The following is a 20,144-nucleotide window of genomic DNA, read 5'->3' as shown; positions in this document are numbered from 1 at the left end:
CCACGGTGTGTCTCGCAGCTGCCTTGTTAGCCTTCCTCCGCTGGGAAATGAGATTGGCATGAATGTGCCTCGCAGCCCGCAATGACGACATGTCCGCATCATCCTGTGCTAGGATGACGAAGTCCAAGTCGTCGGCCAGCAGCAAAATTTTCTCGGCCACCATCGCATCGATCCCCTATTCGTCCATACGCGGGAAGGCCTCCTTCGCCAATGACAGCAGGGCCGTGCGATACGCAAGTGGTGACTCCTTGTCGCCCTTCTGTCGCTCGTAGAAGAGCTGGCGACAATCGGAAGGCGGCCCATAAACCGTGGCCAGCAGCTGCAGCGCCGACTGAAGCTTGGAGCGTGCCGACTTGGGTGCAGCGGTGAGGGTGCCCAGGGCGTCGCCATCCAGCATCGCCGGGAGAGCACACAGCGCCTCGTTGTCCGTCCACCCAGCCATTTCTTGGTGGGCGAGGAACCGGCGCTGGAACCCACCCCAATCGCCGCCGCTTGCTATGAACACCTGCAGGGCCGGGAGGCCCTGCAAATGTTGGCTCCGTCCCCGATCCTCTCGCAGCACTCGTACCGTGTCCATGGACAGTATGAGCAATGGCGGACTCTAATGGAGGTCGCGCCTTCAGTGACGCGCTGGTTCGAGCTTGGTCGGTGCTGGCGTCCGCTGGTGGTGACGTGGCAACCCCTGATAGGCAGCCACTAAGACCCACCCCCGCCGATGACGTGGCGCTTGCTGGTTGGGCCCCGTCACCCGCGTGACGAGCTGGAGCCCCTCCCTCGGCCCCTACTGTCCCCGTGGCGGGATTTTCAAGCCTCCTGTCCATCGCAAAGGCGGGAATTTCTGGCGGGCGTTGTCCATCTTCCCGCCGCGTCGCTCCTCCCGGCCCCAGGCGAGTTATCTGCTCCAGCATGGCGGCCGCTGCATACAGGAGCTCCGCCAGTCGTGAGTGGGCCAACGCCAACTCGTCAGCCGACGTCCCGAGCCTCTCCGACGACCCCGCAGGTGTTGGAGCCGGCAGCGGTTGTGCAGGTACGTCGGCGGCGACGTCTTGCACCGCCTCTCCCTCGTCGTCATCCTCTCCTGGGTCTTGGGCACGAGTCGTCCGTCTCGTATCCATGCTTGGACCACTTCTGACGCCAGATGTAGTAAGTTCGAGGAGACGAGGTCGGAGTTGAGGCACACTCTGTTTATTAACTCAGTGACAGGCACAATAGTTGAAGGGGTAACGGCCCCTTCACCCGTACTATGGGAAACTCACCCTAGTACTAAGCCCTCTGTCCTGTTCCCCAGTCCTCCTCTAATGGGCTATGGGAGGCTGACTGATCTGGCCCTGGCAAGCACAGATCTCGGCACCAGCTAAGCCGGCCTTGCCCTGACAAGGGCAGAGGTCCGGGAGCTCTTGGGCCGCGCCGCTGGCTTACCCAGCTCGGCCCTGACAAGGGCAGCGAGACAGGGGAGTCCCAGGGCCTAATCTCCGAGTCTTCGATCTTCACTGGTCAGCTTCGTGTCGAACTGCCTCGAGCTCTCTGGCTCCCCGCCTTTTATAGGGATCCCCTCAGAGGGCCGGGGGCGTGGGGGATAACGGATGCGGACGTCGGTGTGACCACCCGTGTGTGTGAGTGCAGACACCCCTGTGTTTGTCGTCCGCCGTTTCTCCCGTAATAACCCCTACACTTATACTATCATGTTTATGTATTGTTGTAACATTCTTACACGCCCCAACTGGACATATATGTAAAATATATTGATAGCTCATCGGATTCCTCCAGCATATATAAATATTTCTGATTCTATATAAAAAAAAGTAACCCATGTGGAAACATTTTGCCCTTTGTGCCAGGTTACAGCACGTGTTCAATATCTGGGGACCCACATTACCAGACCTTTGACAAGAGGCTGTACCACTTCATGGGTCGTGAAACATACACGCTGGTGCAGAGCTGTGGGGACAACAAAAACCTCCTGCCCATCAGAATCTTCGGCAAAAACAAGCTCGTCGGTCACAACCACCGCGTGTCCTTCCTGGATGCAGTGTACATTTACGTGTACGGCTTCCAGATCAAGTTTACCGACAGAAAGGATTTCGAGGTGTGGCGTTGTTCCCATTAAACATTTTTTTGTTAGAAACGTATTGTCAGTTACTGATGTATGCAGGAGTTTCCCTGTACACCCCTGAGATATCATGACATCACACGGAGAAGAAAACTGAGATGTGAACGCGATGTAAATAAAGTGCCGAGTGTGTTGTCACACACCTGTGACGCCAGCGAGGGTTGATGGATCATGATGGAGTTGGTGGATCGTGCAGAGATGCATATTGATCTGGTAGGTGGTAGTGGCGCATGCCTGTAATCCATCACTCTGGAGGTGAGGGTTGGTGGATCGCACAAATATTGTGTAACGCCCATTCCCATGGACATTGACGTGCCATTCCCTAGCTCGCCGAGAGAATGCGGTGCAGAAAAATGTGGACTCCATCTGTTCTTTCTTTATGGGATAGAGCGTTGCCTCTCATGGATGAGAGTTTTCGCTAGGTGCTCCAGTTTCTTTCCACGTGTAAACACTCATTAATTAATATATAGAGGACCGCAGAGTTCTCCACCGCCTGGCTTCTGTCCCGCTTGTCTGTGGTTCCTCATGCCTCAGAGTTGTTCTCTCCATTCGCGAGCAAACGTGGCCTGCAGATGGCAGTACAGTGAGTGGGTTGCTGACTTTGAGTGTTACCCGTTGTGAGAGGGTTTTCACACCAAGACACAGATATACTTGCTGCTCTATGAATAACACCAGAGCTGGGCATCATCAGCCTTGTGATGCCACAGTCCATCTCACTCCTGCACACACACTGATCTCATTGCTTCACCTCCACGGTGGTCATTCCCTCTTGCACATTCTCTCCTTTGGCTGCCATCTTGTTCACATTCCCATCCCTTGGCCATCAGGCCCTCTGTCGGAGTGTCCTGCCTGAGCCCACTTACTTTCCTTTAGTCAATGATGGCTCTGATTTGAATTATTCATTGATCCACATGCACCTCTTTCTCAGTGTAATTCCAAGTGTGCATTTCTCCATGCTTATTTGCGTACTTTTCATTGCTGTTGTGCACTTAAATATATATTTCATTTATGCAATTACTTACGTATTATATATTTCCCCCATGGTTTAGAATATGCAGTTGACCAGGCTAAGCATTTGAGGGGAGGACACTGCACTTTCTTAAGTATAGGTTCCACCACTACTGCCTATGTCACTGCCTCCATGAACATCTGTGCAAAAGCACTGTTCAGTTTCCCAATGCTCCACCACATTATACATTCTCACTTATGCTCTTGCTCTGCAGCTGAATGGGGTAAGAACGAAGCCTCCATCAAATCCCATGGAGGGACTTGAAATCGTGCACACCTCCCGCAAGATGGTGCTCAGGACGGACTTTGGCCTGACTGTCATATTCAACCGCAAGTCACACGCAGGTAAAGAGTCCGGAGAAGTAAATCGCTTCCTGCTCGTCAATGATTACGTTGATCATGTATGCAGTTAATACATATCACAAACAAATTCTACCGCTCGTGACTTCCAATAATGCCATTAATACGTGGCGTCAGCTGGGAATTAAAACATGCAAAATAATGTATGGCTCGCAAACCTCTTTATTAAAGGAAGATGAAGCCAAAATGACACCGTTTATATTTGCAGATGCATACCTAGTAGCTGCAGTGACTTTTTAAATTAAGTGTGTGACACCTGTGAAGTGACTCAAGTCTCAAGTGCTTTTGTGACTCCGCACTCGTGGAGGATAGCCCAGAACACATGGCCTGAGTGTGTTGCTACGAAATAAGAAATATTTGTTTTGCTCGTGACCAAATCACCCTAAATGCACCTGAGCTCGTCAGAAATTGGATGCTGAGCAGAGTTCAGCTTGGTCAGTACTTGAATGGGTGACCAGCATGGGTACCCAGTGTATTAGGGGAATGGTTGTGAGGGCTGTGAGATAGTTGTAAAAGGCAGTGCAGAAATGCTATCAGTCTACAGATAGATGTTTTCCACTCACTGGATTAAGTGAATGGATTGAATCTGTGCATAGTGTAGAGTGCTATACCCTTTAATGTGTGCATTTTCTCCAGGTACTGTAGTTTCATCCCACAATGGACCAAAAACGAATGAATGGTTAATTTCATACGTAGGCTTACATGACCATTATCACGATATATAATTATTTAGTTTTGGATTAAATCGTGGAGGTATATATTTGTTTTTAGCCCCCACCACCCAGCAGTGTCAATATTGGTTTAGCTGAAATCAAATTGGCCATTACAACTGGCACGATTATCTAACCCAAAATAAACTGATTATGAATTACTCATTATTGGTACTGGCGAAACATCCCAGTGTAGGATCCTCATACTTTTTTGTATCAAAACTAGGTGAATATTCTTTTCAGGGGGGGGGGGGGGGTAAACAATTGTCATTGTTATTGTGTTTTTGGGTTGTTGCTTCCTTTAAGGATCTATATATATGTAGAAAGTGGTGCGACAGAATCGAGTGTTGAAGGTTGTTATTTTGTGATTGATGTAGATATGACCATTTCCAGTTCTTATGCTGGCCAAGTGTGTGGCCTGTGTGGGAATTGCAATGGGGACAAGAGTGACGAATTCAAGACTCCCGATGGATCGCTCGTTACTTCCGAGAACGTGTTTGGCAACAGCTGGGAAGTCAATGACCGACGCAGCCTCTTTGAGCAGTACGAGTCACCCGTTTTCAGGTGAGATTTATACTTCTTGCAGCAATCCATACTCTTTGGTTCTTTCGGTAAAGTCCCATCTGTAGAAATATAATATAAAACAAAAATAATATATCACGACGTTTCGATCGCAACACAAGTGGTCGTCATCAGGCGTAAAGGATAATCCAGCAGTGGAACTGCTGAACCAGTGAGAGAGCTGTTATATATGTGGCGAAGGGCAAGCAGGCGGGGTCTGAGCTGGAAAGGAATTCCATCCTCGGACGCAAGCACGTTAGTTGTGTTAATGGGGGAGATTAGGGAGAGAGAGATTAGAGAGAGAGATTAGCATGAAATGAGCTTCCGTCGCCGCATAGGAGTATCGTCCCCGCATATGCGCACAACAGCAGTGTTAATGGGAGATTATCACTATGTTGATGGGAGAGATTAGGCAGAGAGATTAGGGGGATTAGCAAGTTAATGCCATGTCTATGTGTAACACAAGCTGTGGAGCTGCCAACTGCGCTGTGAGAGGCAAGCGCGTCCACGCAAAAGAACCACCGCAAGTGAGACACAGCCTATCACACAACCAGAACCATCGATACATCGAGGCTAAGCGAGCAGAGGTGGCATTGTTAGTGAGACCCCAGTCCGTTAATGCAGAGGCACCTAACAGGGCAATGCAACTCAGAGAGTCGGAGATTACAGCCAAATGGCAGGGAAGAATGGAAGCACCACAGCAAGTTACGACTTTGCTTGGTTAAAAACGTACTTCCAATGAGTGCTCAGCTTATACCCATCTTCTCGGTTGAAATTGTCTCTGTGTTTAGAAATCTGGATGGCTTCATGGACAAATCTTTGATGGTAGCCCGAAGGTTTGCAGGTACCTTGGTTTCGAAACAAAAATATCGTGCGAGCCCACTGCGTTATAACAATGATCAGCCATGGCAGAAGTATTGGTTCTGCCGTGTTTCAAATCTGCCTTGTGTTCGCGAACACGGTCAGAGACATGTCGTTTCATTTCCCCAATGTAACTGCTGCCGCAGACACAACTTAGTTGTAGACAGGAATGACATGCTTCACAGATGGGATCAAATCACGGATTTTGTGTACTGTATTGAATCGGACCTGGATCTTGTGTTTGTTTAAGATTTTTGAAATATTTTTGGTGACACCTGCTATGTATGGCAAGGTGATGGTTTTGATTGGGTCCTCAGATGGTTGTCTCCCCATGGTTGGGGACACAGCTTTGCGGATTGTGCGGTCTGAATATCTATTCATCTTGAGGGCTTGGTGTACGTGTTCCTGGTTCAGCAGTTCTACTGCTGGATTTTTTTTCCACCTGATGACGACTGCTTGTGTTGCGATCGAAACGTTGTGATATATTATATTTTATTTTTCTACCTACGTGACTTTACCGAAAGAACCAGAGTATCCATATTTAGTTTAATCCCCCTTACACCATTACACTGGATAAATTAGTGTACAGTTTTGGGGTGTGATCATCTGGACCTGGAGAACAATGTTTCAGAGCATTATATGTCGACTGAAAAGTCACGCAGGGAGCACTCACCCTGTGTGTGACAGCCCAGGATGCCATCCTCCACACTGCAGATCTCATCGTCCTTACAGACCCAGGCATCACAGCTGACATTGCCGCCAAGATTTACACAGATGCAGCGCTTGCTGCAGTCGTGCGACTCAAACCAGCTCTCCCCGAGCTGAGATACAAATGCAATGTCTTTAGAAACATCTCAGTTAACCTTTTAGCTATTATTATGATGACGAGTAAATAAATAAAAACATGAATGCTTTAGACTATTTTTAATTAAGGAAGATTCAAATTTGTGTTGGCCTGTATCAAACACAAAGCCTAGGATAGGGATTTACGTACACATTTTTGCTTAACTCACCGGATGGTAGTGGCCATTGTTATCCAGGCAACCGCACTGCTCTGTGGGGACACACTTGTCCCCAGAGAGGACAAAGCCGTCGTCACAGACACAGCCCTCCGCACAGTGCTGGTTGCAGCCACCCGGGAGACTTGCGTTGCTGCAGGTAGCCGGGCAGGGTGGGGCACAGCTCTCATAGTGGCTGCCAAGTTCGCACGGGAATGCTGTGGGTGCCACACACAACAATAATCCTTAATAATTTTTAATAATACACCCACACTTTTAACAATGCGGCGTTAGGTTTGCATTTCGCATATATTAAAATTGCACTGTGTATCTAGGCCTCTGTAGATGAGCAGATTTATGATGACATGCCCATTAAATCACTAAATCTAATTTCATGGCTCGGCAATCAGTGTGGCGGTGACATCACGGCGGGCGCTGCACTCACGGCAGAAGGTGTTCCTCCACGTTACGATGACCCCAGCTTGAGTGCACTGATAATTTGCATTGGCGTTTAATCTTGTGCATCGTGAGTACAGGTCGAAACGTCTCGTTGAGGAACCCCGGAATGACCTCAACCTCAGCTGCAGCGATGAGCAATGGGCAGAGCTGGAGAACAAGAATTCCTGCGGAGTGTTCCATGATCCCGCTGGGCCTTTCGTGCAGTGCTGGATCGCTGCCCCGTGGGACCCGTATTACACGTGCGTCCACAGCTGAGATGAGCGGTTCAGTGGAAAAAAATGTGCATTGTATTACTTTAAATACGTGGTATATGAGAATTAAAATTCAGGGTGTCCACAGAAGTAAAGGTGGTGACAACCCTGCAAATTCTCACTCGCGCCACTGCTGGTGGAGGGGCCTCCACTCCAGCGAACTCTAGAGGGTATTTGGTCTACTCTTCCACGTTAACTATGTGTTGGAAGAGGTGGGCGTACCCACACTTTACCCCACCACACGTGACCTGCCGATTGATTTTGTTGAACATTGCTGGGTAGACAGCGGCGGTGGGGGGGGATTTGAGAACTGCCACGCCAGAAGATGGTATTGAACTGGTAACTTCTGGATTGCAAGTCCATTGTGCTCACCATTACCCAATAGCGGCTCCTTAAATAGATTACCCTTCAAAGACACTTTAAAGCTATACCCACAGACCCTTGGTAGTATGAAGAAATTACTGTACGAGTTTCATCACTCTCCGAGGAATCGCCAGGTCTATTGAATGTCTTCTAAGCTAGTTTATTTGGACGCAGCATGCTGCTTCGATGCAGCATGCCAACAAACTATTGCACGTCCACGTGTTCAGTACTTTCAAAATTACAAGGACGGCACAAAATGCACATCAATCATGGCAGTGTTTTACCAAAAAGTCTTTCAAAAATTCACGTTAAAAATTAAACGTTTCGCTTTCTCTTATAGAACTTATCATATTATAAACACAAATACTCGTCCAATATCTGGCAGCAAATCATCTCAAGTCTATAAGAAATGTGTCCAACATTTCAATCACACTGTTCAAATGGCTGTGTAGTTATCATACGTCTATGGACACCATATTGCAACTCAAGGGACTGCATTGACACCTCACTACCCTCATCAATGAGAGTACAAAAGGGCTATGTAGCAGGGTTACATCATGGCCAGTCAGTTGCCCTTCCAAGCTGAGAAAGAGAAGTTAAAATATCGTCTTAATTTTTGTTGGAAAATGCACTTACAATATGGTGCCTTGTAAACACCTGGTTCAGTTGAGTTAGCTGATATAATTACATTAATTCATATACAGCCCTTTGTGAATCCGCTACTGGAAAAAGGCTTCCCCATGGCCTGTTGATCATGGATTTTACTTGACCATACTTCACCGCGCTGGTCAGTGTGGGTTGGTGAAGGGTGGCCCAGGACAGGTTCAGATATCACTCGCCACTGATATTAAACATTGCCACAAATGACAAAGGGATGAAAATATTTTCTTATGAAGTTTGAAAATTACGTGTTTACATACCGACAATCGTAAATTATATTTTTTGTTGGAGGTGCTATAAGGATAGTTTGTGCATAACTGTATTTGCAGAATAATAGTGGTAGGAACGAAGTGAACCAGCCTACAATAGATTATATCGTCCGTCCGATGTCCGATTAGGTGTAGCAACATCGCCCCCTACTGCAAACACTTGGCAGGACCCTACAAAAACCTTTAGACCCAGTGAGGCTTTCCTGGCTAAACAAGTGTAACATTCCCTTATAATTCCCTGAGATAGTTTTTAATTAAAACATTTAAATTAAAAATTAACTCACAGCGGCCTAAAGCCTACAGCTAGGCCTAAAGCCTAGATCTAGGCCTCAAACTCTCCCTTCGTATTGTACCCTCGCGTGTGTGAAAGGGAGTTAATGTTTAACAATGTTACATTCCCTGATGTTTTTAAATAGAAACATTTAAATTTCAAGCTTTTACATTAAATTATTGGCGGCCATTTTTTGCCATTTCATTTTATTATAGCCATTCATTTGTTCGTTCCTACCAGCCCACCCCACAGGGACCTGTTCATGGTAATTGGTGCATGTGTAGTGGTGGTATTGACGTGCGCCGACTGTGACAGTGATGGATCACGGGGCGGCGCGGGGTGCGGGGTTGGGCACGCGTTGTGGGCGTGGTGTGGACGCGCGCGCCGGGAGTGACAGATGACGGGGCGGCGCGGCGTGAGTGGTGAGGCACGATGAGATGTGGGAAAAGAGGATCGTAGCCAGCGCCCGGCGATTGGTCGAATAAGTGGGTGCTCGCAGCGACGTCCGCAGGTGGGGTATAAAGGGGGACGCGCGAGAGCACTCGGGGAGAGTTACCCAGTTGAAGACCCGAAGACGGAGCTGAAGACCTAGTGCATCCGAGTAGCTCAGTGGCGTTAGTCGCCGAGTAGCTAAGTGGATGTTGGTCATCCGAGTAGCTCAGTGGCGTTAGTCGCCGAGTAGCTAGGTGGATGTTGGTCATCCGAGTAGCTCAGTGGCGTTAGTCGCCGAGTAGCTAAGTGGATGTTGGTCATCCGAGTAGCTCAGTGGGCGTTAGTCGCCAAGTAGCTAAGTGGGTGTTTGTCACCCGAGTACTAAGTGGATGTTGCTCATCCGAGTAGCTCAGTGGGCGTTAGTCGCCAAGTAGCTAAGTGGGTGTTTGTCACCCGAGTACTAAGTGGATGTTGGTCATCCGAGTAGCTCAGTGGGCGTTAGTCGCCAAGTAGCTAAGTGGGTGTTTGTCACCCGAGTACTAAGTGGATGTTGGTCATCCGAGTAGCTCAGTGGGCGTTAGTCGCCAAGTAGCTAAGTGGGTGTTTGTCACCCGAGATATAAAGTAGGTGTTAGTCACATGTAAACGAGTTTGATAAAATAAAGAGTGTGTTACCCGTGAAGTCGTCTCCCGCCGAGTTACTACATTACAACTGGCGTCAGAAGTAAACCTGTCTTCAAGAAGTATGGACACAAGGAAGACTACCCGTACCCACGAGCGAGGTCGGGATGACGACGGCGTACCGGGGACACCGACCTCGGGAGTAGAGGACGAGGAGTTGCCGCCGATGCAGCACTTCGCGGTGATGGCCGACGCTCCGCTTGCCTCCGACACCAGCCTCCAGGACGCGCACTCCCGGTTGGCGGAGTTGCTACTCGCCGCCGCCGCTGTCTTGGCCGACATCTCCGTTCCGGCGAGCGGAAAAAACGGCTGCGGGGGTCGTGGAGGAAGCGACGTTGGAGGATTCCCGCCAAAAGGCGCTTCGCGCCAAAAGTCTGGAAGTTGCCGCCGTTTTTGGGGGGCCGCCACCGATTGGCGGGAAAGACGGACGCCACGTGGCCGGACACCTCCGCGCAGCGCAGCCCACGTCATCAGCGCGCGCCGGAGCCCTCCATTTTGCGCCTGACAACCGAGCCGACATTTTACACAACTCCAGCGGAGCGCGGGAAAATCTCTCCGACGTCGACGACGATCGGGTCCTCCAGCAAAGATTGCCCGCGCTGTCGGCGTTCAAGGCGGATGGGGGCGACTGGGGAGCCTTCCAACGAAGGTTCCTCGCTCATCAGGAGATGTCGGGGTGGTCCGACACCACTGCCCTGCGTGCGTTGCCAGCGATGCTTGACGACGACGCGCTTGCAGCCTTCACATCTGCTGCAAGGTCGTCCCGCTCTACGCTCCAGGCCGCACTACACTTGATGGCGAAGGTGTTCGGGCCGCCCTCCACGTGTCGCCACCAGTTCTACGATCGGCGGAAGGTGGCTGGGGAAACGACGCTAGCCTACCGCACGGCACTACTCGCCTTGGCGGACGCAGCTTTTCCCCGCATGGATAAGGAGGGGAAGGACGCCATGGTGACGGAGCAGCTGCTGGTGTTGGCCCACGAGTTGGGGGTCCCCATCAACGTGGCAGACGAGAGGGATATCTGCTCCCTGGCGATCGCCACGAGCATTCACGCGTACGAGGTCCTCAAACGCAAGCCGGGGGTCGTCTGCAAATGGCCGGGGAACGCGGCACTGGCCGCCACGATCGCCGAACCTCAGCCAGCTGCGGTGCAGGAGCAGGCCTTCGCTGCATCGCGTCCGGGGGAGTGGAGAACGGGAGGTCGTTCGCCCACACGTTCGCCCCGCAAGCTGGAGCTACCGAAACCTACGACGTCCGTCGTCTGCTACAACTGCGGCCTTCGGGGTCACGTCGCAGCCGGGTGCCGGGCCCCGCGTCAGCGCGCCGCAGGACCACGTCGGGACGACGACCAGGGCCACAAGTCATCCCAACAAAACCCGGTGCCTCGGGCTTGACGGCTGCTGACCGTCGAGAGCCTGAACCCCGGGGCACGCACGAGTCCTCGATGCCTGGCCGATGTCTTCCTGACCCGCCGGCACCACCGGACGTTCAACCGCGTCTGGTGCCGTACGACGGACCGGCAAGGCGGACTCGGGCTAGGTCTCAACAATTTTCATGAAGACGTTTTTTGCTCTACACCGAGCTCGCCCGGTGTTCCCCTCTGCCGGGGTAATGTCCCGTTGTAGGGACGCTCGGAAGAAAAGGGGACGCTGCACGAGTCGAAAGAAATTTTTTTTTTTTTTTTTTTTTTTTTTCCATTTATATTTTTTTTTGCATACACATTGCTATTGTCACTCGCCGGTTTGTATATATTGTTCTATTGTCGCGGTGGCATTGGTTGAGGGTTGCGGATGGTAGTGTTCGCGTCGTGTTGTGTTGTTGTTCTTGTTGTTGTGTTGTGTTACGGGGCACACAGGGGGGTTTGTATATTTTTATAGCAGCCGGGGCGGCTGCGAGCTATGTGGTAGGGGGTGATGTAGTGGTGGTATTGACGTGCGCCGACTGTGACAGTGATGGATCACGGGGCGGCGCGGGGTGCGGGGTTGGGCACGCGTTGTGGGCGTGGTGTGGACGCGCGCGCCGGGAGTGACAGATGACGGGGCGGCGCGGCGTGAGTGGTGAGGCACGATGAGATGTGGGAAAAGAGGATCGTAGCCAGCGCCCGGCGATTGGTCGAATAAGTGGGTGCTCGCAGCGACGTCCGCAGGTGGGGTATAAAGGGGGACGCGCGAGAGCACTCGGGGAGAGTTACCCAGTTGAAGACCCGAAGACGGAGCTGAAGACCTAGTGCATCCGAGTAGCTCAGTGGCGTTAGTCGCCGAGTAGCTAAGTGGATGTTGGTCATCCGAGTAGCTCAGTGGCGTTAGTCGCCGAGTAGCTAGGTGGATGTTGGTCATCCGAGTAGCTCAGTGGCGTTAGTCGCCGAGTAGCTAAGTGGATGTTGGTCATCCGAGTAGCTCAGTGGGCGTTAGTCGCCAAGTAGCTAAGTGGGTGTTTGTCACCCGAGTACTAAGTGGATGTTGCTCATCCGAGTAGCTCAGTGGGCGTTAGTCGCCAAGTAGCTAAGTGGGTGTTTGTCACCCGAGTACTAAGTGGATGTTGGTCATCCGAGTAGCTCAGTGGGCGTTAGTCGCCAAGTAGCTAAGTGGGTGTTTGTCACCCGAGTACTAAGTGGATGTTGGTCATCCGAGTAGCTCAGTGGGCGTTAGTCGCCAAGTAGCTAAGTGGGTGTTTGTCACCCGAGATATAAAGTAGGTGTTAGTCACATGTAAACGAGTTTGATAAAATAAAGAGTGTGTTACCCGTGAAGTCGTCTCCCGCCGAGTTACTACATTACACATGCTAGATTTTAAGTTTTCGTGACTGCAAGGATCCATATTCTTTGGTTCTTTCGGTAAAGTCACGTAGGTATAAAATAAAAAATAAATTAAATCATCAGGTGGGACAACCACCTGATGGCGGACGCTTGTGTTGCGCCCAAAACATGATTTAATTTATTTTATATTTTATACCTACGTGACTTTACTGAAAGAACCAAAGAATAATGAGTGCATGTATCATGTGTTTTTCAGGAACTGCATGTATGACTTGTGCGAAAACATTGGAGACAAGGAGTTGTTCTGCAGCAGTCTGGAGGTTTACACGTCAGCCTGCCAACAGGAGGGCATCACTCCCAACAACTGGAGAATTCACACGGGCTGTGGTGAGATGAATCACCGATGTCTGCTTAAAATGGAAATATTTCTGGAAAACATTGGCCTATTGCCTGATCGCCAAAAAAGTTGTGTTACTTGTACTTTAAACAAATAAACCCTTTGTAATTTTATTACAGACAATGCGCTGCTCATAACAGTGCATAGTATATTTTGGAGGGTGGTGAAGTATGGTCAACAACACGCATGACCCACACATCATGGGGAGGCCTTCATCTGGCAGTGCATTGACGAAGGGCTACAAATTAATATTACATCATAAAGTCATACACAAGGCTGGGGCCTTTACGTATGTTGCCCCATGTATGCATTGGTACGTGCGTGTGTGTGTGCATACGCAGAACCGGCGTGCCCTCCAAACAGCGTCTACGTCGAGCGCATGTCCGCCTGCCCGTCCACCTGTGGAGACTTGGCCGCTTCTTTGAAATGCGAGCTCCCCGACGTGGAGGGCTGCCAGTGCATGCCCGGGTTCGTGATGAGCGGCTTCGACTGCGTCCCCTACACCCAGTGCGGCTGCATCTATGAGAAGTCCTATCACGAGGTAATGATTCAAACAAAGAATGGATAAACCATGTGGCATATACTCTATATATACATACACTCAGATACAGTAAAGATCCCATTCCTGCTCTTTTAAATAGAAAGCTGTGAAATTCACCTTGGTGAATCTTGCTATGACTGCCTCCCACTGATTGCTGCACTGACCAGGCCAATGTGAAGCTAGACAAGTTTCATCTGTGTGTGATGGGATTCGCAGTCTGAACCTGAATGACGTGTGGACATCAAGGAATGCTGTTATTCAGAAGTATTCCATGTTTTCTGGTGGTTCACGTTTTACTCGTTTTGCAGAAATGTTTCATACGTTGAGCATTCTGGGCACGAAGCACATTGCATTGTGAGGTGTGTGTTTAGAATGAATGCGTGATATGTATGAGAGACGTGAATTATACAATTATTGACAAGAGCCAGCTGTGCCCTAATTTGTTGTCATGAATGTTAATATTCTCTGCTACCCTACGTGTATTCATGCAAGTTTGTGGAGTGATGTGCTGAAGTCGATTAACAACGTTCATTTGTGATCTAAAATTGTAAGTTTGTACACCAAATCCATTATCTTGCACGTGTGTAATGTTGATTGACGTGTATGTGTGTGTTTGCCCCTTTGTGCATAATGAAGGTTGGGGAACAGTTCTATACATCCGCCTGTGAACAGTCGTGCAAATGTCTGAAAACAGAGACGTTGGTATGCAACAGATATAGTTGTATTGAAGAGGAAGTGTGTACCGTCAGCAATTTCACCATCGGCTGTTTTGCCGGTAAGAATCACGAACCATAGCTCGCTTGATAAATTTTACGTAAACAATCTCTGACTTTTTAAGTGCGTTCTGCTGGTAGGAGGAGTAGGGTTTTTATTCTAAACAATTATCAATGAAGAGAGCCACCCTGCAGTAACTTGAGAACAGCACCTGACCCACAGTTGTTACTCTGAGTTTGTATGTGTAGTGACATACGACGTCACTACTGTGTCAGGACTGTACGAGAGTAGTCATATATGACGTCATTACTGTGTTGGCTCGGTATGGGTGCTGTAGGCGGGTGTCACAGGGGTCGTGTCAGGCCAAAACACTCTGCGTGAACCCAACAGGTCACGTGACCCGATAAAGGGGGGCTTTGGGGCACCAGGGGGGAGCTTGGGGTCACGTGTATGGGGGCCCGGACCTTCTCGAAGGATCGAGAAGGGGAGCGTGGCCTGGGGCTAAGCCGGCCACGCCACGGGAGTTATAAGCGGGGCGTGAACAGAGAGCGGGGCTGTTCAACCCCGGGATGAAGATGCCATCAGCGGTCTTGGAAGTCTCCGACCTTCGTCCGTGACCAGGCAGCTCGTCCCCTGCCCTGGTCACGCTGTGTAGTATTCCCCGAGTGTTAGTGAGATGAGGAACGGTGGTCACCACCCTGTGTATCATGTTCCAGTTGGTTGTTATGCGTTAATAAATAGTGTTGCCTCCAAGTTGAGTGTGCGCCACAATCGAACCAATTACATATGTGTAGTGGTGTATTCACGCGGACACTTTCAGCTTTTCTCCTGTGTTACTTTATTTCGTCGCATCCCACACGGATGCTCCTCACACTTAGCACCACGCACTCTTGTTCCAACTCTCTCTCTTGCTCCGCTAGCCTGTCACTTAATACTCCGCTAGCCTGTTAATGAATACTCTGCTAGCCTGTTAGCCTTCTCTCACACCTCCTACCTCATCCGTGCCCCCAGCAGGGGTTCAGCCAACACCGCTGGGGAAGACGAGGTGTGGAGGGCAAGGTGCCAGGCCTCCTGTCCTCCTCGATTCTTCAGCTCCAACCGACTCACTGTGTTGCTTTGCCCACCCCCTTATATCCCCCTCCTCATTAAGGGTCCTCAGTTGCCCCCATTAAGCCGGCGCCTCGGCGGCACCACGTGCACTTGCTCTCTCGTTTCCATCTCCCGTCTCGCCGGCGCCTACCCCGTGTTCCCACGCTTGCACCTGCCTGTCCCCAAATGCACCCGGCCAATCACCGCTTTTCCCCCTAATTGCTGGCGCCTCTCTGGTGGCTGTTCCATGTCCTAACGCTTGCACCTGCTCGCCCTGAAATGCACCCACTGTTTGCAAACCCCACGCGTGAATGCATCCGCTGTTTGCAACCCTGCACGTGAATGGATCCACTGTTTGCCACCCTGCGCGCGTTATGCCACTACATATGTACGTTAAACTTCTTCCGCACCGTACGTAGCCAACTGTGCTTATCGATGGTGCAGGAAATCTAGACCAGGGATTGACTCAGCCACTAATCTCTTTGGGAGTGATACAATGAGGCCAAATTTGAATAAAGTCGAAAATGACTTCCCTGGTAAAGCATGACCCTCATCACGTGAAATGTACTTAATAGCTTTAAATAATTTGTAAGCAACACTTGATAGGGAATCCTTTTCAGATGCAAATTTACCTTCTTAACATTGAAATGCATTGCTGATTTTAAATGTATATTTCACAATCTACGTAATCCGGGCCCGTTTTTGACACAGCAATTCCAGGCCATGCTGTGTAAGTCCCAATGTTGTCTTTTGCAGCCGATCCATGTGCCTCATCCCCTTGTCAGAATGGAGGCACCTGCTTAATGAATGGCGTTGAGTACGAGTGCACCTGTCCTCCCAACTACAATGGAACGAACTGTGAAATTTCACGTGAGTGGATCCGTGTGGATTCTGCATGTTTAACTGCAACGTACAAATTCTGCTCACAAACAACATATCTCGATATATATAAAAATCTCATTGTCATGAATACAGTAAATCAGGGGTCCCCAACTCCCGGGCCGCGGACCGGTACCGGTTCGTTGCCTGTTAGGAACCGGGCTGCACAGCAGGAGGTGAGCGGTGAGTCCGCGCGTGGCCCGCCCATTATTTTATTTACCATTTCCGTCCGCGCCTCTTGTCTCAGTCACAGTTTTGGTAACCCCACAAAAGGTGGAAAGACCCAATGATGAACCCCCCCGTCCCCGTCCCCGTCTGTCCCCATCCGTCCGTGAAAAAATTGTCTTCCAAGAAATGCCAAAAAGGTTGGGGACCGCTGCAGTAAATTATTAAAATCTCAATATAAAACAATGGCCTCACAAACATCTGGCAACTTTTACACGTGCATAAGTAATTGGTTGATAAATCGATGACATGTGCTGTGAGTACCAGACACAAACCAGGCTGTCTCTTTAAGGCTGTTGCCAACTTTGTCTTTTCTAAGAGTACTGATCTAGTCTAAAGCCACAAAATAGCAACTCTTACCTCGTGCTGCAGTAACAAACTGAAATGCCAATCCATTCAGGGAGCCCATGTTTTGTAAGGGTAATCTAATGTACAAAGAAATAGACACATGGAAACATGTGTAGTAGGTTCGAATTAGGTGCACACTCACGCGGCTTGGAGGCAACACTATTTATTAAACGATAAGTAATATAACACTGTACATGAGGTGGTGACCACCTCCCTCAACTCACTAACACTCTGGAACGCGACACAGACTGGACCAGGCAGGCAACGGCCTGCCTGGCCCAGAACGACGACTCGGGACTTGACGACCGATGATGTCTTCACTTCGGAGTACAGTACAACAGCCTCGCTCTGCGTTCACACCACGCTTATATCTGCTTTGGCGTGGCCGGCTCCGCCCAGGCGTGGCCGACTCCGCCCAGTCGTGGATGGCTCTGTCCAGGCCACGCCTCCCTTCCCCCACCTCTGGGAAGGTCCGGATCCCTCCACCACGTGACCCCCCAGGCACCCCCTTGGGGCCCCCAGCCCTCGTACGGGCCGACACAGTAGTGACCGTTCTATGTCACTACATCACCCCCCCCTGTATAAACACACAGCCGTCCCCGGCTGTAACACAACTGTGAAACATCGAAAAGGTGTGCCTCCGAACCAGCAACATCAATAAATAACCGGCGACCGATAAGAAATACAATCACGTAATATACACAGAATCGACGAGGGTGAAAGGAAGGAAACCGCATAGAAAATGGGGAATTAACAACAAATATACATGAAAACTGGCTAACCCACTTACGCTCTAGCACAGCCTCCCCGTGAGAATCACTCATGCACCGACATGTGAGTGTGGCCATTGGAATGACGGCGTAGGCAATGAGCAAGGAGTCTGAGAGGCATGTAGAGCAGCCAGTCTTCAACGAGTCCATGTGGCCGGGCCTGGGGAACCAGAAGCGGCCCAAAGGGCACGGCCCCTCCCCCTAGGAGTCAAGAACAGGAGGAGCAGGAGTAGCTGACGCATGCTCCACTCCCTCCCCCCCCAGTCCGTAGCCGGTCGGCATAACCGGCGACTCCAAGGTGCCAGGTAGATACTGCCTCCTGTGACGAGAACCAAACCCTCCTGAGGCTTCACTCAAATAACACACGCCTCCGCTCTTCGGACATGACAGTCACCCAATAGCACCCCCCCCCCGCCTTTCCGACATGGCGTCTCCATCCTAAAACCCACGCACGTTGGCCATATCGGGGGGGGAATTTCCATGTTACCACCCCACCGCCTTTCCGACGCGGCATCACAACCAGTAGCACGCGTCGGCCATATCGGGGGGGGAATTTCCATGTTACAACCCCACCGCCTTTCCGACGCGGCGTCACAACCAGTAGCACGCGTCGGCCATATCGGGGGGGAATTTCCATGTTAGCACCCCACCGCCTTTCCGACGCGGCATCACAACCAGTACCAAGCGTCAGCCATATCGGGGGGGAATTTCCATGTTACCACGCCACCGCCTTTCCGATGCGGCGTCACAACCAGTAGCACCCGTCGGCCATATCGGGGGGGAATTTTCATGTTACAACCCCACCGCCTTTCCGACGCGGCATCACAACCAGTAGCACGCGTCGGCCATATCGGGGGATTTTAACCCAGTCTCTCTCCAAGACTCGCATCGCAGCATATAGCTGTACCGACCGAGCTGAGACGACCCATCGTTCACTCACTGCACAACATGCACCCTAACAACTGAGGGATACAGTCCCAACGTAACGGGACAACTCCACCTGAACACTACGAATCTCCAGCCCACTTTTTCAACGCGCCTCGGAGTGTCTCACTCTCCGGACCGTCAGGTCAAGCCATCAGACACAGCATGATGGGACCACACTCTCTGAGCCATGTGAGCGCACAGCCCACTAGGCTAGACAAGCCACGGAGTGTCTCGATCTCCGGGCTGTCAGGTCAAGCTGTCAGACACAGCATGACGGGACCACACTCTCTGAGCCATGTGAGCGCACAGCCCACTAGGCTAGACAAACCACGGAGTGTCTCGATCTCCGGGCTGTCAGGTCAAGCCGTCAGACACAGCATGATGGGACCACACTCTCTGAGCCATGTGAGCGCACAGCCCACTAGGCTAGACAAGCCACGGAGTGTCTCGATCTCCGGGCTGTCAGGTCAAGCCGTCAGACACAGCATGACGGGACCACAATGTTCGTGTTAGACACGCAACTCTCACTGGGCCATCCTGGTCAGGATCTGTGCCCCAAGATAAGTGACAGCCAGCACCACAATTCCAAATCCCTGGCAGCATGTCACCATCGCAATTTAACACCATCACAACACATACAATTTGAATTATGATCCCCCACAGAACTGATCCAATGCCGAACAGGTACGCACAATTTGTGACGATCCCGAATATTCAATGGTCACAACAATACACCTCACATCCCGTATCCGTACACATCATCTCCGAGACTCGCATTGCAGCATGCAGCTGTACCAACCGAGTGGAGAGAGCAACGCAATTTGACGGCAATTAACGAAAACGCACCCCCGGTCCATGTAGAACACAAGGGGCATTCCCGCACCAAAGACATCATCTGTGCAACAACGGACAGGAACCAACCAGTGAGTTTGAAACAAACCGAACCTGTCATTTCAAAATCCCCTTCAACATTAACCATGGGACTCAGGGCATTCGAATTTTGAGAGCAAAAAAACTAGACACAAACCCCAAGAATCGCCGAATTGATTAATATAGTATATGCAGTATACGAAGTTCGTACAGTCAATCATTTGGCGCAATGCTGCATCCAGTCCCCACATGGCAACACACACAATCAATACTCCAGACAATCCATACATAGTAAATAATCACAAGCAAGTACCCAACAGTCCATATGTAATAAAAGACTTGACCACGATGTCTGGCACAGTGTCCTTTATTTGGTTCGTACTATATTTCCCACACGGCTGTCTCCTATTTGTTCAGTCCCCACAGTGCTGGCTCCGATGTCGCTCCAGTCACCACCAGCAGCCCCGCTGCTGTTCCTTGTCGCTCCCGTAGCACCACAGCAGCTCCGCTGCTGTTATTCTCACACAGCCCCCCTGGCTGTACTTCATGCAGCTCTTCTCTCTCTCGGTCACTCCGCAGCTCTGACAGCCTCGTGCTGTCTCCCTCTTCGTTGCTCCTGCAACTCCTGGCAGCCAC

The 20,144-nt window shown here is 50.6% G+C and overlaps 1 protein-coding gene and 1 long non-coding RNA gene across 12 annotated transcripts in view; one reads left to right on the top strand and one right to left on the bottom strand.

Moving 5' to 3' along the window:
• LOC144734432 (zonadhesin-like) overlaps nt 1-20,144 on the top strand; it is a 138,692-nt gene that overhangs the window by 99,207 nt on the left and 19,341 nt on the right. For all 11 annotated transcript variants that reach the window (XR_013588508.1, XR_013588510.1, XR_013588509.1 and 8 more), the window contains 8 exons: nt 1,839-2,086; nt 3,334-3,463; nt 4,566-4,752; nt 7,145-7,306; nt 13,005-13,135; nt 13,487-13,686; nt 14,323-14,461; nt 16,246-16,359. Coding sequence is in view for 8 of the 11 variants with exons in the window: in XM_078616627.1 (XP_078472753.1) it covers nt 1,839-2,086; nt 3,334-3,463; nt 4,566-4,752; nt 7,145-7,306; nt 13,005-13,135; nt 13,487-13,686; nt 14,323-14,461; nt 16,246-16,359 (1,311 nt within the window). In the remaining 3 variants the exon portion in view is untranslated. The remainder of the gene's footprint in view (nt 1-1,838; nt 2,087-3,333; nt 3,464-4,565; nt 4,753-7,144; nt 7,307-13,004; nt 13,136-13,486; nt 13,687-14,322; nt 14,462-16,245; nt 16,360-20,144) is intronic.
• Nucleotides 3,655-6,820, bottom strand: LOC144734435 (uncharacterized). Its single transcript, XR_013588513.1, has 3 exons — nt 6,624-6,820; nt 6,284-6,431; nt 3,655-4,811 (listed from the first exon to the last, which is right to left on the bottom strand). It is a non-coding gene; the product is annotated as an uncharacterized LOC144734435 (long non-coding RNA).

The sequence above is a fragment of the Lampetra planeri genome, chromosome 51 (assembly GCF_965212315.1).
Source record: "Lampetra planeri chromosome 51, kcLamPlan1.2.h2, whole genome shotgun sequence".
Classification (NCBI taxonomy): Eukaryota; Metazoa; Chordata; class Hyperoartia; order Petromyzontiformes; family Petromyzontidae; genus Lampetra; species Lampetra planeri.
This window is presented reverse-complemented; position numbering and strand designations above follow the sequence as displayed.